At 42.0% G+C, this 15755-nt stretch overlaps 1 protein-coding gene across 2 annotated transcripts in view; it reads right to left on the bottom strand.

Annotated features, from left to right (window-relative positions):
- The window catches only part of LOC111156448 (F-box and WD repeat domain containing 8), a 123045-nt gene that overhangs the window by 81366 nt on the left and 25924 nt on the right, over nucleotides 1–15755 (bottom strand). For both annotated transcript variants that reach the window (XM_022517361.1, XM_022517362.1), the window contains exons 3-4: nucleotides 7146–7310; nucleotides 4309–4397 (exon numbers count right to left, since the gene is read on the bottom strand). In XM_022517361.1, the coding sequence (XP_022373069.1) occupies nucleotides 4309–4397; nucleotides 7146–7310 (254 nt within the window). The remainder of the gene's footprint in view (nucleotides 1–4308; nucleotides 4398–7145; nucleotides 7311–15755) is intronic.

The following is a 15755-nucleotide window of genomic DNA, read 5'->3' as shown; positions in this document are numbered from 1 at the left end:
TGGGCCAAGAAAAGCCACCAGTTTGCAAGCCCTGGTGATCTGAGAGACAGTGTAGCTTGGTGGAAGGCCTGGGATAGAAACCAGACTATAGGAGGTTAAGACATGAATGTGTCCCCTCTTATTTATCGCACTGACAGAAGGGAGGGAGGGCAGAGTCAGGAGAGCAGGCTTGCGGGATGGTTTGGAGACTTCACACCAAAGTCAGACTGGAAGGAAGCTGAGAGTTATGAGGGCTTTTTAAAAATAATTTCTTAATCTGGAAAATATGAAAATTCATTCCCCTAAATCCAGTAATTCCACTAATGGGACTCTAGCCTAGAAAAATAATCACACTAAGGGATATAGAAAGATGCAGGACTCTTTATTCTACACATTTATATGCAATTTAAAGTTTCTATAGTTAGCACGTGTTTTTTAAAATTTTTTTTTTAATTTATGAGAGAGCAAGCAAGAGAGCCCATGAGCAAGGGGAGAGGGATAGGGAGAAGCAGACTCCCTGCAGAGCAGGGAGCCACACATGGGGCTCTATCCCAGGAGCCTGAGATCATGACCTGGGCTGAAGGCAGATGCTTAACTGAGCCACGCAGGGACCCCAATAAGCATGTGTTTTATAATTTTTCAAGAAGACTGGCAGTACTAAAAAGGGGGGAAATCTGAAAACCCCTACATAAAATATATACATTAATAACAAGACACGGGAAAGGACTTTATTGTCCAATACTAGAGGAATGATAAAAAAAAAAAAAAATTAAGATACGTTGTAGGACTTTTTGTAACAAATCAAAGAAAATAATGAAAAGCATGTAATTACACAAAAAAAACTTCAGTTTAGTGAGGAATAAAGGCCAAAATAGAAGGTAGGTTAGGCTTATGTAAAAATGTGCATAAAACAATGAGCAAATAACTTGTGTACACAAAAACCATAACAAGAGCCATGTTAGCATGCTGGGATTTAGGTGGCTTTTTCTCTTCACTGCTTTCTAATGGTTTTGTAAGAACATGGTTTTACTACCACTTTTTCATTTTTTTAACAGAAAAGAATGACATGTGCCGCAAAAGAAAACCCAAAATGAAGCTGTCATAGATGAGCTGTCGGAGTAGCAAACAAGGGCTCCAGAAGGCAGCCCTACCCGCTGGTTTTCCACGTGGACATTGCAGAAGAACAGTGGAGTGGTGCGGTGCACGCCTGACCCTCCCGGCTCGTCAGACCTCCAAGCCTCAGGCAGCCATGTAAAAGGAAGGTTTTAGAACAGTTAACCTCTACGGTTTCTTCCAGGTTCTAGATGACATGATTCTAAGTGGAAAGGACAAAGAAATCAAGGACCAGACAAATTAGGGATTTCCTCAGGTTTCCACATAACATTCAGTATCCAGGTCGGAGGGGGTTCTGCATATCAAATTATAATGTTTCCTTCAGACAAAACAATGTACAAGCACCGTGGGGCACTGCATATAACACACTACCTCTAGCTTTAAAAAGAAAAAGATGCTTACAAATTAACAGCAAGAAAATACATGGTTGTGAAGTTAATTATTTCAAAGTAAAGCCACAACAGAAAACAAAAATGTTAATTAAGGCAAAGCTACACTATAAGCTGCAGTCACTTCTCCAGGAGTTAGGAAACAGGCAGATGCTGGGGTGGGGTTAATAGGCCAGGGGGCTGTGGACACCCCTGGGAGGAGACAAGACTGGAGTTGGACCTTACAGGAGGAGGACTGGGTTTCTTTTTGGAGTGATGAAAATGTTCTGGGATTAGACAGTGGTAGATAGATACACAGCCTAGTGAATATACTAAAAATTACGGACTTCGTCAATTTGAAAGGGTATTTTATGGTATAGGAATTATATCTCAATTAAAAAAGAGAGAGAGAGAGAGAGAGATGTGGCCAGAGGCAATCAGAGACTGTGGGAAAAGTCAAGGGTACCAGAGACGAGTAATCAGGAAAAAGTTCAATTGAAAACAAATTTCAAAGGGCTTGGAACATAAGGAAAAGGTAACTGGAAGTTACCATCCATGAGACCATAAGGGAAACAAAAGACTCACGGGAAAAAGAACAAAAAACCAAAAGTTCTGACAATAATATCTGCTTCCTCTGCTGGAAGACAAGCCTAGGGCAAGAGGCATCATCCAGGTCCTGCTCGGCTGAGGAGTACGCTGGGTCTCGGGTGCACTGGAGTGCATCAGTGTTTGAAGGTTACTCTGGTTTGAGTGAAAAGAAAAGTAAGGCAGACCCAAGACAGGGTCAACTGCGAGGCTCATTAAGTAATAAAAATTCCTCTAGGCAACTCCAAACCAGGAACTTTTTACACAAAGGTGTGAAAAGATGGGAAAAAGCAAGGGATTCTGCAGTAGCCTTTGCTGCCAATCACAGGAAGTAAACCTAACAGGTTTCAATGCAAAGAGGTTACACAGTTTAGTTCTAGGCACATAAAACTTAAGCCCCCGAACAAATTCTGCCTATGTTCAAAGGGGAAAAAAGGAAATGAAGAAGGAAAAGCAGAGAAACACAAGCTGAGTAGGTGGGCGAGAGAGGGTGGAGTGACCAGGGTCTCTGCAGGCAGCTCCTTGGAGACGCAGAGCTGCAGAAAGCCGGGGGAATGCAACATTGATTGGGAATGAGGTAACCACAAACACCACTGTCTCAAATGAAAAGGGATTCGAGATCTGACCCAGAAAACAAGCACCGTAACCACCAGATAAAATTTTAATGATAAACACAAGATGCTCTACACACAAGCAAGACTGAAGTACCCAATGCTAGGCCATAAACATAAGGTTCTCTTAGAAAGAGGAGCCGGGAGGAGCCTCTCTGACCCACAGATCACGTTTCATCTTATCGATCCACGAAACTCTGCCATTGCTTTGTGTTGTGCTGGCATAATCTGTGATGTTGAGCAGACCTCAGGGGAACGGGGAGGCAGGAAAAGAAGGGCTGGCATCTGGAGTCGTGGCCAGCCGGCCTTTGTGAGGGCCACGTCCAGATAAACTCCTACTTGGCTTTGGAGATTAAAGTCTCCTTTATCTCTAATTTCCTTTCGGACTCTCAGTCCAATCTCAGCATTCTGTCCTCAAAGGCCTCCTGACACACTGGGAGACCCCTGTAAGCTAGAAGGACAGAAGTCCTTTCCGAGTTACCATGGAGCCTTACAATCTGTAGGCACAAAGGACCTTACGTAGCATGAGCTCTGAGGCCCACATTTCTGCTATGAGAGAGAAAAGCCTAAAGCTGCACTGATACCTGAATGGACAGAATTCCAGAGTTCAGGTCCATTCATCTTTCCAAAAACAGTGGTTCTATAGCACTCCCAAGAAGGCATTCACCTCTACATCACGGCAGCAAAAGAAAAGCTAAGGGAAAGCGTTCTTTCCGGGCGTATCTAGTTTCAAGCAAAAATACTTTTTCTAGGTATGGTAGATCACAAAACAATCTGTTTGGAGTTTTTAACTCCAATGGTGCTTCTTAAGCAAAGAGTCTTCTTTAAAGAAAAAGACTCACCTACTACACCAAGCTGTTCAGGCCAAGATTTGTTTTTGGTCCTCCGGACAGGAACCTCTCCTGGGGGGGCTCACTCCAAAGCCAATTCAGACTCAGGGTTTTAAATGTTATGGTCTCTACTCAGGGCATTAAATATACAGTGTGGGACTGTAGTTCAAAGACCACTTCTCAATCCAAAGATCAAACTGGTCTTCTCACTGTACATTAAAAAACACCTTTTTGCATCTGTTAGTAAAATAGGAAGAATTCATGAAAGGGGTTTTTGGGACAGTAGCCACAGGAATTTACAGAAGGTAAAATTAAATTTCTTGGTGATGAAGACCACTAAAAAGCTTACTTCAGGAAAAGTAGCAAACAGGTGCTGTGTGGTGGGGAAGGAATATCACATGTGGCCACAGCCCTTTCTCATAACAACAGCTTCAGAACAAGAGAGTAAGAACAGGCTCCGTTTGTGCCAACATGTATTATTCTTGCTTGACTTTTTTATGTCTTCATAAAATACAGACTGTTTGCCTTAATGAAAATCTAACCTAACATGCCACAAGAGTGATTTAAAAGCTAGGAAGGACATATTGAGACAAATGGATTATGGCTCTACACTCTACACCATTCGCTTCCCACCACTAACTTCAGACTCCTGAATGCTGGACAACAGAATCGTGGAAATTTTCCATCAAACCCGGGCTATCATGGGAAGGTATGTGCTCTCAGGGGACGAGAACGTCACCGGGACTCAGAGGGTGGCCCATGAAAAATGAAAGACCTTAAGATGAAGAGTTAATCATTAAGTGAAAAATTGCGTTTGCTTACCCGGCAATGACAATGCCGTCATGGGAATGCACGTCGCACAAAACCGCGTCAGGAATGTGTTCCAGTTCGCTCACGGCACCTTTGCGATTCTGTGTAAGGAGAAGGGAGATGCAGTTTGTACTGTTCTTGGGATCCCCGGAAGCTGGCATTTCACTTCCAGCTACATTCGACGGCTATTTCTTAGCACTTGATTATGCTCAAAGTTGCTGGGGCGTTCCAAAGGACAAAGGTGACAAGTAATAAGATCAGGTGTTAGCATTTACGGGTTACCGCACACATGAGAAGCATTGAAGAGGAGGGCGGGGGCATGGGACATTCAAGTTGCTGCTCCTGGGCTTGAGGGGGTTACAGGGTATAAAGGTAGTGTGTGAGCACACAACTACGATGCACAGTAGGTGGGCAGTGGCAAGTATCTGAAGAAATGCATCACGTGTATTTAGAAAGTTCAGTTCAGAAGACGGAAGGCATTTAATGGCATTTTACCTGTCAGCAGCCCTTATGAACACTCGGGGGATAAAATGAGCAAGGACATACAAAGATAAAATCAGGATGGGGAAAATAAAGACTGCAAGGTCAGAGGTTCATGGAAACAGTAATTTCCTTTTAGATTATTCATTTGAGAGACAGACAGACACAACACAAGCTGGGGGTAAGGGAGAGCACACTCCCCACTGAGCTGACATTTAACCAGCTGAGCCACCCAGGCACCCCGGAAACAGTACTTTTGAAGGGAACCCAAAAACCCATGATGAGTGTTGCGACTGAGGGGGCCAGGTGGCAGGCCGAGAGACACAAGAGACAGATATATCTCCCACTCTATGTCCCTTTGTGGGTTTGGAATCATTTGTACAAAGCTCATTACGTGGGACGTGGGCCATGCTGTACAGAAGGAGTGTTCGTCCCCCTCACCACAACCCGACGCCGGCCATACACAGCAGAAAATGGGAGCACCCGAAGGGAAAACAACTTGCTTTAACACTACTTTTCATGTTTTTTCATGCTTTCTTTCTAGAATCCCAGTAAGAATTCCGTCATTACAGTTAGCGTATGGTTCGTCATTCCGCACGCACTTCACTCATGGAGTCCTCACTGGTAACAGGACCAGGAAATGGGCCGAGATGCTGCGAAGAGTCTGATTCCAGTTCACTGAATTGGCAATCGTTCATGGAGTGCTCACTAAACAAACGGCTGTGTGCTTGTCAGAAGAAAAAACGAGACGTTTTGTTCACCTGCACATAACCTGCCACAGTTATGAAGGGCCAGAGGTTTGCAGGTGGGTCTCTGAACACCTTCCCTGCTGCCACCTCCAGCCGATGAGAAGGAAGCAGCTGCCTCCCTCTGTGGCCTACTCTATCACCAAAGCGGAAGGAGAAACTCAGCTGTGGTGCTCCTCAGGGTCTGACACCTCTGAATTTGTCACTTTAGCTCCCAGGAACACAAGTCAGAAGTATCCCTCCTTTCCAGAGGCAAAGGCCCCAGTGAATGCCCAACTCGCCAGCTCTCCTTAAATTCCAGCTCCTGCTGCAGGGCTGGACCCAGCTTGTCTAAATAGTGCCATCAAACCTTCATGGCTGCCTCTCACTGAGGTCTCTCATGTCGGCCCAACCACACAGGCAAGAGCGCTGGCAGCCTCCACAGGAGTTCATGACCTGGTGAGCACACAGCTGTGGGGCCCGGGCGCTTCTTATTTAGTGGTGGGGTCTTAAAGCTCTATGAAAGGATGGCTATGCTAGCTCTCCTGAGAAAGGTAGTTCTCAGCCAGGGCAGATTTTGCCTCCCAGGGGATGCACGACATGTTGGAAGACATTTGCGGCTGTCACGACTGGAGGGAGGTAGAGAATGCTACTGGCATCCACTACGCAGACATTAGGGAAGCTGCTCAATATCCTGCCACACACAGGACAGTCCTCACCAAATGTCACTGGGGTCGTGTGCTGGGGTCGAGAAACCCTGAATTCAAGAAACACTGCTCTTACTAACTCTGCTAGAAACCGTGTAAGTTTGCCCAGATCGAGAGTATCCGTCACTAATCAGGTTATGAGGTGACCAGGGACAGACAGGCACACAGGCAATCTGTCACCATCAGTAATGAGCAAAAGCTTGTTGATCTCAAAGTCTATTAGGATTGACCTTTCCAGGGGCGGGGAGAGTATGTATGGTTCTACTCTTTCCATATAAGGGACTATCCAGCTACCAGGAGGGAAGAAGCAGCACCACTGCACGGTCGTCCTGTCATGCCTCAGATCAGCTTTATGTAATGCTGTTCTTGACAGTTATTTCCCATAGAAACATTCCACTGCACAAATTCTTAGCTGTGATCTAATATTTCTGTAGAGATTCTGAAGTGATAAATGCTATGGAAGCAAGCCAGTGGGTTATGTGAGGGGAGAGAAGACAGTACTTAGAGACGTTTAAAACCTCCCTCTTAAAGAGTTACTGGAAATAGCATTTTCAGCTCCTCTTTTGTATTCAGGTGGGGGTCCGTTTCTTGGTCCATCAGTGTTGGCCGAGACGAAAGGAGGCTGAGTACTGAGCACTAGTCCGGAGACCCTAACCATCAGAGGGGAGGTGACGGACACCCCAATCTCACCCCTCCTCTCCTAGAGAATAGGATGTTCCCAAACCATGTGGCTGAAAGTGGGGGCAGATACTCTAACGGTGAACAAAATGGGCAACAAATCACCGCAGCTGACAGGACTCTCACCACACTCCCCTCTTTGCTTTTGGCAGTTAACCTCAGGCTGTAATTGGAGGGGCTCCGGATTTAAGCCAGGGCCTGGATTCCTGTGTCCTTGTAGGCTGTTCTTCTACAGGTAAGGATATTGGCTACTGCCTACCTTCCAGTTGGTTCTTAACATGTGTTCCTTGGCTCTGCACTCCTGGAAGATGAGCTTCCAGCAGGAATAATCAGAGATGCTGCTCTCGGGAAGGTGCCCTTCCTGCTGGCACAGCCTGTACCAGAGCACTTCGTCTTCTGCAATCACCTTCCACGTCTTGCTCACCTAAAACAGAAGTGACACAAATGTCAAATTCTGCAATTAGAGAAGCCTCTTGTCATCCAAAAATCAATCAACACCTTTATTATTGCCCTGAGTTTATGGCAGTATAAAATGTCTCATTAACAAAACACTCTGAGGTGAAAAAAAATACAAGCAAATGTTTCCAGTTTTATTTTTCAAGATTTCAAAACTGTTGTTCTACCATTTCATATCACATTTTAGATGACTTGGTTGAATTATTATATAACATGTAAGAAAAAAATAAAAATACATAAAAGGCAAAAAATACAAATACATAAAAGGCAAAAAATACAAATTGCAACATAGCTATACAATCATACACGGGTTTTCAGACCAGAAACTCTTTACTTTTTACCAAAGGCACTTGTGTTTCTTTATACACTTGGAGACTGATGACTTCTGAAATAAAAGGCTATAACAAAATAAATATCCATAATGCAATATTTCTGGTCATATGAGAAAATTAAATTTATATTACACACAAAAAGACTTTAAATGTATAGATTAAAAAAAAAAAAAATTTAACAGAAAACTCAAGCTGTTCACCAGGACTGTAAGATCTGATATACAGAAAATAATGTTGTATCTGGACAGAATTTCAAATCCCAACAGTGTGCAGAGGAAGTGGCCATTTCCACTATTAGTATTTTGTCCTCCAAGCCTGACTCTGGGGGATGATGGATTTACTTCCACACAGGACAATGAACAAAGTTGGCTAGAGTGCAAAAGATGGACTCTCCTGGCAATAGGAGAAAATGATCCAGCAGGTCAATATGATCCTGGGTCTGCAGCACATTCTGGGAATGGAGGATTGCGTGCCCAACACTTGCTGCCCATTTAAAGATTAAGACTTATTCCTAATAAAGTGAGAGTCGTGACCACTGGTTTACAGTAATCTGCACTCCTTAACACTCCCTTGGGGCCACTTCAAGACACTGAATACAGACAAGAAAAGGGAACATGAGGCAAAGTAGGCGACAGTGCACACAGCATGTGCACAGCAGACTCTCATTACACCAGGGTTCCTCGTTTGATGAAGTACTGATGAAGTACTGATAGGTAGTTAACTTTCAGGATGGCAGAGCAAAGATCTCCAAAAATCTGCTCCTACATACAAGCAATAAGAATACAGCCAAAAATTGTCAAAAATCAACTTTTTCAGAACTCTGGCAATTAACTAAAGGCTTTCGACATTTTGAGGAGCATTTATTTAAGAAAAATGGCCATATCTTGGTAAGAACAACCTTCATGTTGTTTTAACTTGCACTAATCCCATCCTCCTCCTCCAGGACCAGGTAACTCCATGGTAGCCTTGAAAACCAATAGCTTTACAACTATGGTAGCTATAAAAACCAAGAGCCTAATAGCCACCAAAAGGGCCAGATGGCTTTATAGGTCCCCACATGTGGTATCCCCAGAGAACTGTCATTATTTGACCTGACAGCTTGCTGGAAAGCTCTGTTCTAGAGGCTTGTCTTTTTCTGACTGAACTCAAAGCTTCCTCTGTCTTATCTCCACTGCATTTGTCAAAAACAATAAGGGAGAACTGTTTAACACTGTGGCTGCCTAAGGTAACATTAGCAACTGGGGCTAAGAGGATCTGACCAAAAGCTTAGATGGAAAACTGGGGAATGGGATGTCCACAAGGGGCTTTGAAAGGTTCCAATGTATTTCTAGCACTCAAGAATGCCATATACATGTGTAGGACTCTGTGTGCAGCCAAGACCTAAGACAGCCCTGATCTCTCACTCTGGCTAACCCTGAAGCTTTCCACAAGCACAAAATGAAAGCTAAAACAGAGTTGTGACCTGTTGACATATTGAAAGCATGCCTCAACAGAGAGAGCGCCTCAGCAAAAACTGGGAGATTTATTGCTTGAACACAGTTAGGGAAATCTCTGTCCAATCACTAGCTAACCACTAAGCTAAATGAGCAGAGAATTCAGTGGTCACAAATTACAAAAATACAAACTAAAGAATCAGTCCAGAGAAGTCACTAATAAATAGCAGCACCAAAGATAACAAAAGCTAACCCTCCCAAAAGGAAAGAATCTGATTTCCAGAGTTGCCCATTATTTTAAAAGTCCAGTTTTTAACAAAAAAGGTTGAGACATGCAAAGAAACAGTAAAATAGGAACCATATACCGGAAGAAAAAGCAGCCAACAGAAACTGTCCCTGAAGAAGTCCAGACTTTGGATTTAGTAAAGACTTTAGATCATCTATTATAAGTTAAGTTCAAAATATTAAAGGAAAGCAGGTTTAGGAAAATAAAGTTATGAACACAATGTTTCATTAAGTACAAAATACAGATAATTTTTTAAAAATAGAAGTTTGAAAGTTGAAAAGTAGAGTAGTAAACAAATAATTCAGATTTGAGTTAAAAGAAGAATCCACAAACTTAAAGTTAATTAAGATTATCCCATCTAAGAAAAAAAGAAAAACAATAGAACCCCTCCCACCAAAATGAAAAAAATTAACAGTCTCAAAGGCTTATGGAATACCTTCTATGTGGACCAACACAGGCATTATGGGAGTCCCATAAGAGAAGGAGAGAAAGAGGTAGAAGGAATATCTAAAGAAATAATGGCTAAAAATTTCCCAAATACATTGAAAAATAAAACAGTTCACCAAACTCCATGAAGGATAAACTCAAAGAGTCACACCTCGACACATCATAAGATAGAATCATGAAAGCAGCAGGAGAAAAAGATTCCTTGTGTATACTTCTCATTAGAAACCAGGGAGGTCAGAGAGCAGTAGCCTGGCATATTCAAAGTGCTAAAGGAGGAGATTGCGAACCAGTAACTCTATACCTAGCAAAACTATCCTTCAAAATAAGAGGAATTAAATTATGCCAAGATAAACAATAATAAGAAATTAATCACTAGTAGACTTGCCCTATAAGACATACTAAAGGGAATCCTTTAGGCTGAAATACAAGGATACTAGATAGTAACTTAATCCACACTAAGAAGTAAATCAGTAAAGGTCATTACAAGGGTAAATGTAAGTGACAGTATAAATGTATTTTTTGCTTGCAACATGTTCTTCTGATTAAAAAGACAACTGCCTAAAGTATAAAATTGTGTTTATAGGCTTATAACAAAGACATAATTTGCATGAAATAATATAGCAAGAAGGGAGAGGGAAGTTATAATGTAGCAGTTTTGGTATACTATTGAAATTAATTTGGCATTAATATAAACTAGATTGTTTTAAGATCCCTGGACAGTCATTAAGAAAAGAACTTAAAAAGTATACTGAAAGAAACAAAGACATTAAAATAGTATGCTAGAAAAAGATTTAAACACAAAAGGAGGCAGTAATGAAGAAAAAGAAGTACAAAAAAGACCTAAGACATACAGAAAATAGCAAAATGGTAGATATAAATTCTTATCAGTAATTATATTAAATGTAAATGGACTAAGGACTCCAATCAAAAGACAGATTGGCAGTTTAAATAAACATGACCTAAGGATATGCTGTCTACAAGAGACATACTTTTTTTTTTTTTTTAAAGTAAACTCTACACCCAACATGGGGCTCAAACTTGTGACCTGAGATCAAGTTGCATGCTGACTGAGCCAGCCAGGTGTCCTAAGACATACACACTTTTTATTTTTAAAGGTTCATTTACTTTATCTGAGAGACACCTCTAGGGGTTGTCAGGGAGGGGGTTGGTGGGCAGAGAGTGTCTTAAGCAGACTCCATGCTGAGCCTGGAGCCCACCATGAAGCTCATTCTCATGACCCCAGCCAAAACCAAGAGTCAGATGCTCAACCAACTGCGCCACCCTGGCAACCCATGAGATATACATACTTTAGATTCCCATGCACAAATAGATTAAAAGGATGGAAAAAATATGTACTATGCAAACAATACCTGAAAGAGAGCTGAAGTACATATACTAATGCCACTTAAATTTTAGGGGGAAAAAAAAAAAGGTTACCAAAGACAGAGGATATTTTTATAATGAGGGCCAATCTATCACAAAGACCTAATCATTATAAACATATATACCTAAAAACAGAGCCCCCAAATACAAGAAGCAAAATGTGACAAAACTAAAGGATGAAACGGACAACTCAACAATACCAAGAGATTCTAATATCCAGTTTGAATAATGGATAGAATAAGTAAGTAGAGTATCAACAAGGAACTATAAGAATTAAACAACACACACACACAGAGAATTAAACAACACTATAGGGGCACCTGGGTGGCTCAGTGGGTTAGAGCCTCTGCTCTCAGCTCAGGTCATGATCCCGGGTCCTGGGGTCGAGCCCTGCATCAGGCCCCTGTTTAGTAGGGAGCCTGCTTCCCCCTCTCTCTCTGCTTGCCTCTCTGCCTACTAGTGATCTCTGTCTGTCAAATAAATAAATAAAGTCTTAAAAAAAAGAGAATTAAACAACACTATAAACCAACTAGACATAAGAGATATCCATAGAACATTTTGCTCAACAATTTGAGCATTATTCTCAAGCGCAATGGAGCATTCTCCAGGATAGACCACATACTATGCTATAAAACAAATCTAAGTTCAAAAGAACTAAAAAATTGTATGAAGTATGTTCTTTGACCACAATGAAGTGAAATCAGAAACTGATAACAGAAGGAAATCTGGGAAATTCACAAATGTGTGGAAATTAAAGAACACACTAACAAATGTTAGCAAGCCAAACCACCAATGGGTCAAAGAAGTTGCAAAAGAAGCTAGAAAATACTCTGCAATGAGTGAAAATGAAAATGTAACATACAAAACCTATGAGGCCCAGTGAAAGCAGTGCTTAGAGGGAAGTATATAGCTATAAACTCATATTTTTAAAAATCTAAAATCCATAGCCTAGGCTACAACTTAAACTAGAAAAAGAAAACTAAACCCAAAGCAAGCAGAAAGAAAAATTACAACAGAAATGAGTGAAATAAAAAGAGAAAATGGAGCAAATAAAAGCTGGTTATTTGAAAAGATAACCAAAACTGACAAACCTTCAGCTAGATTGACCAAAGAGGGGGACAAGGGTGGGGGGTGGGGGAGAATCAAATTACTAAAATCAAGGAAAGGCCATCACTATGAACCACAAAAATGAAAAGCTTTATAAAGGAATACTATGAACAATTATATGCCAACAAATTAGATAGACTAGATGAAATGGACAAATGCTTTAAAAAAAAAAAAAAAAAAAGCACACCAAGTACTGAAGTTAACTTATGAAGAAACAGAAAATCTGAACAGCTCTGTAACAAGTGAAGAGGTTACACTGTTAATAAAAAACAAAACAAAACTCTGCACAAAGAAAAGCCCAGGCCTAGATGATATCATTGGTGAATTCTAGACGTTTAAAAAGAATTTTTAAAGCGGTTAAAGCTAAATTAAAAGAAATTTTAAAAGAATTCTACCAAATGTTTAAAAAGATTAATGAATAACCAGTAATACACAAACTCTTCTAAAAAATATAAGAGGGAACATATCTCAACTCGTTCTACGAAGCCAGTACTTCTGATACCCAAACCAGACGAAGACTGCACAAGAAAACTACAAACCAATATCCCTGATGAATATACACAAAACTGAATCCAGCAACGTATGAAAAGGGTTATACTTTATGACCACATACAATTTGTCTCAAATACAGGGTCAGCTGAACATACAAACATCAAGGTGATATCCCGGTGCTAGGATGAAGGACCAGAACCACATGCAGTTCTCAAAGATTAACAAACAACGTAAAATTAAAGAGAGTTCTTTACATTCAAAATAAATCTGTACTGTACAAAAGAGTTCAAAGTGGAGTGCCTTTATATAATGTCCCCAAGGAGACCTAAAGTGATATGGATATAGATCTGATCAAGTTTTTAGGAACATGCTTCAAGATCACCTGCGTTATCCAAGAAGCAGGATAGTATAATAGACAACCAGTTACACGGAGCCTGGGTGGCTTAGTCGGTTAAGCGTCTGCCTTTGGCTCAGGTCATGATCCCAGGGATCCCCCATGATCATCCTGCATGATCCCTGGGATCAAGCCCTGCATCGGGCTCCCCGCTCAATAGGTAGCCTGCTTCTCTCTCTCTACCACCTGTGCTCTCTACTCAGCAAGGAGTCTGCTTCTCCCTCTGCCCCTGCTCCTGCTTTCTCTTTCTCTCACGCTCTATTGTGCACACTCTAATAAATAAAATATTTTTAAAAATAAAAAAAAAAAACAGTTACACTTGTGAAAAAAACAAAACCCAAGACCTCAGATTCTATTGTCCAGTCTTTCACTAGTTAGCTGTGGTATAATGACAAAGTCACTAAGCTTCTCTGTGCCGCTTTCATGGGCCTCTTTCCTCCTCACTGGTGGGGAGGAATCAAACATCCTGAAATGTCCATCACAACACCAAAGTCTGACTTTTGGAAAGTGGTTTTCTCACCCTTAAAAAGTGAATCATCATACTCCACCACCAGCAGAGCGGTTGTGCATCTCAAAGAGCTCAAGAAAAGGACCCTGCAAACAATTGTTTACTCATAGGTCGCACAGTACTACAGATCACACTGACAACACTCCAGGAGGCACAAATTCATTATAAAATCATGCTGCTCCAGGGGCACCTGAGTGGCTCAGTCAGTTAGACACCCGACTCTTGATTTCGGCTCAGATCATGGTCTCCGGGTTGTGAGACTGCACCCTGCATCGGGTTCCCTGCTTTGGGCGGGGGTGGGGGGGGGAGTCTGCCTGGATTCTGTCTGCCACTGCCCCCCTCCCCAAGTAGCTCACAAGTGTTGCTGCTCCAATTACTTTGAGGAGTCCATTAGCTTCCTTGTGTTTTTAAAAATAACTTCTATTAAATCTAGAATGGGTTTCCACTTGCTCCATGGCAGCAGAAAGAGGTTAGCTTTTGGGAAGTAAAAATTAGAATCCAAGAATTCAGATGGTTTCAGTGTCAAAATTTCTGATTTTCCATCTCAAGCAAAGTATACGAAGAACAATTATTATTACAATACCTTACTCAACTAAAAGTATGTCAAAGCAATACTGATCTACAGAACATTCTAATGGTACATGAAAATTCTGGCTTCCTGCGGGCATGCAAGCTCCAGGTACCACAAGCCATCACATCAGCAGAGTCATCTTCCCTGTAGGCATGGACACTGTGCATGGCAGCCCCAGCATCAGAAGTTAGGGCAGGTAGCATGAAGAAGTGCAAGGCTTCCATCACTTTGCTGAACCAAAGTGCCACCCTGTCATGCTGAAGGTGTCACTCAGGCTCAAGTCTTCAATGGTTTAGAAACTGAAGAAGTAAGAGGGGTCCTGGAGATCAACCAGGAGCAGTTCCCATCACAGGAGGGCGACTCCTAGCAGCCCTGGTTGGTAAGCGGCTTCTGCAGAGAGCTGAGCTGACCTTCCAAATCAGTCCGATCCACTGCAAAGCCATCTGGCTGTTAGAAAGGGCTTCCTCCCTTTGGTTAGTAAAGGGATTCGCCCATGGCCCTAATTTTGCCTTTCTCAAGAAATCTCTATTCCTTCCTCCACCTGACAGCTTCTCAAGAAGGTGTCTTCTCAAGAAGACACTGTCCTAATTCCCCTTAGTCATTTCACAGGCCTAAATATCACCCATTTCCCTCAACTAACTGTCCTAGGACTAGACTAGTTCCCATACCCCTTATCTCTGAACGTACCTTAATACTTGTGCACATACAGTGTCCCTCTTCAAATGTGATACCCAGCACAAAACAACACTCCAAATGCAGGTTTCAAGTGCCATGAGCAGAAAAATTTTATCAGACACTAATTTGCTGCTTCAATTGTTGTAAATATCTCATCATGGCAACTAAATTAACAATCCACCAAAGCTTCTACAGTTTATGAAACAAGGCACAAACAAAAATACTATAAACATGCACGGACTTGTCACCCATTTAATAAGATATTACTAATAAATTTGAACCCCTGTGCATCTCTAGGTCTGTACCCTCTCCCCTCCTGTTGGGGTAACCTGAATGTGGTGTCCATCATTCTTCAGAGTTGTTTTGTTTGTTTGTTTTGGCGGAGGAGAGGAGAGGGAGAGGGAGGGGTTGAGAGAGAGAGAAAGAGAGAGAGAGAGAATAGGGGAGGGGCAGAGAGAGAATCTTAAGCAGGTTCCATGCTTAGCATGGAGCTCCACACAGGGCTTGATCTGACAACCATGAGATCATGACCTGAGCCAAAAAACTGACTGAGCCACCCAGGTGCCCCCATTCTTTAGTTGGTTGTTTTTTTTTTTTGTTTTTTTTTTTTAAGATTTTACTTATTTGTTTGACAGAGATCACAAGTAGGCAGAGGCAGGCAGAGAGAGGAGGAAGCAGGCTCCCTGCTGAGCAGAGAGCCCAATGCGGGGCTCGATCCCAGGACCCTGGGACCATGACCTGAGCTGAAGGCAGAGGCTTAACCCACTGAGCCACCCAGGCGCCCC

The sequence above is a fragment of the Enhydra lutris genome, unplaced genomic scaffold, assembly GCF_002288905.1.
Source record: "Enhydra lutris kenyoni isolate GAN:26980312 unplaced genomic scaffold, ASM228890v2 scaffoldscaffold46, whole genome shotgun sequence".
Taxonomy (NCBI): domain Eukaryota; kingdom Metazoa; phylum Chordata; class Mammalia; order Carnivora; family Mustelidae; genus Enhydra; species Enhydra lutris.
This window is presented reverse-complemented; position numbering and strand designations above follow the sequence as displayed.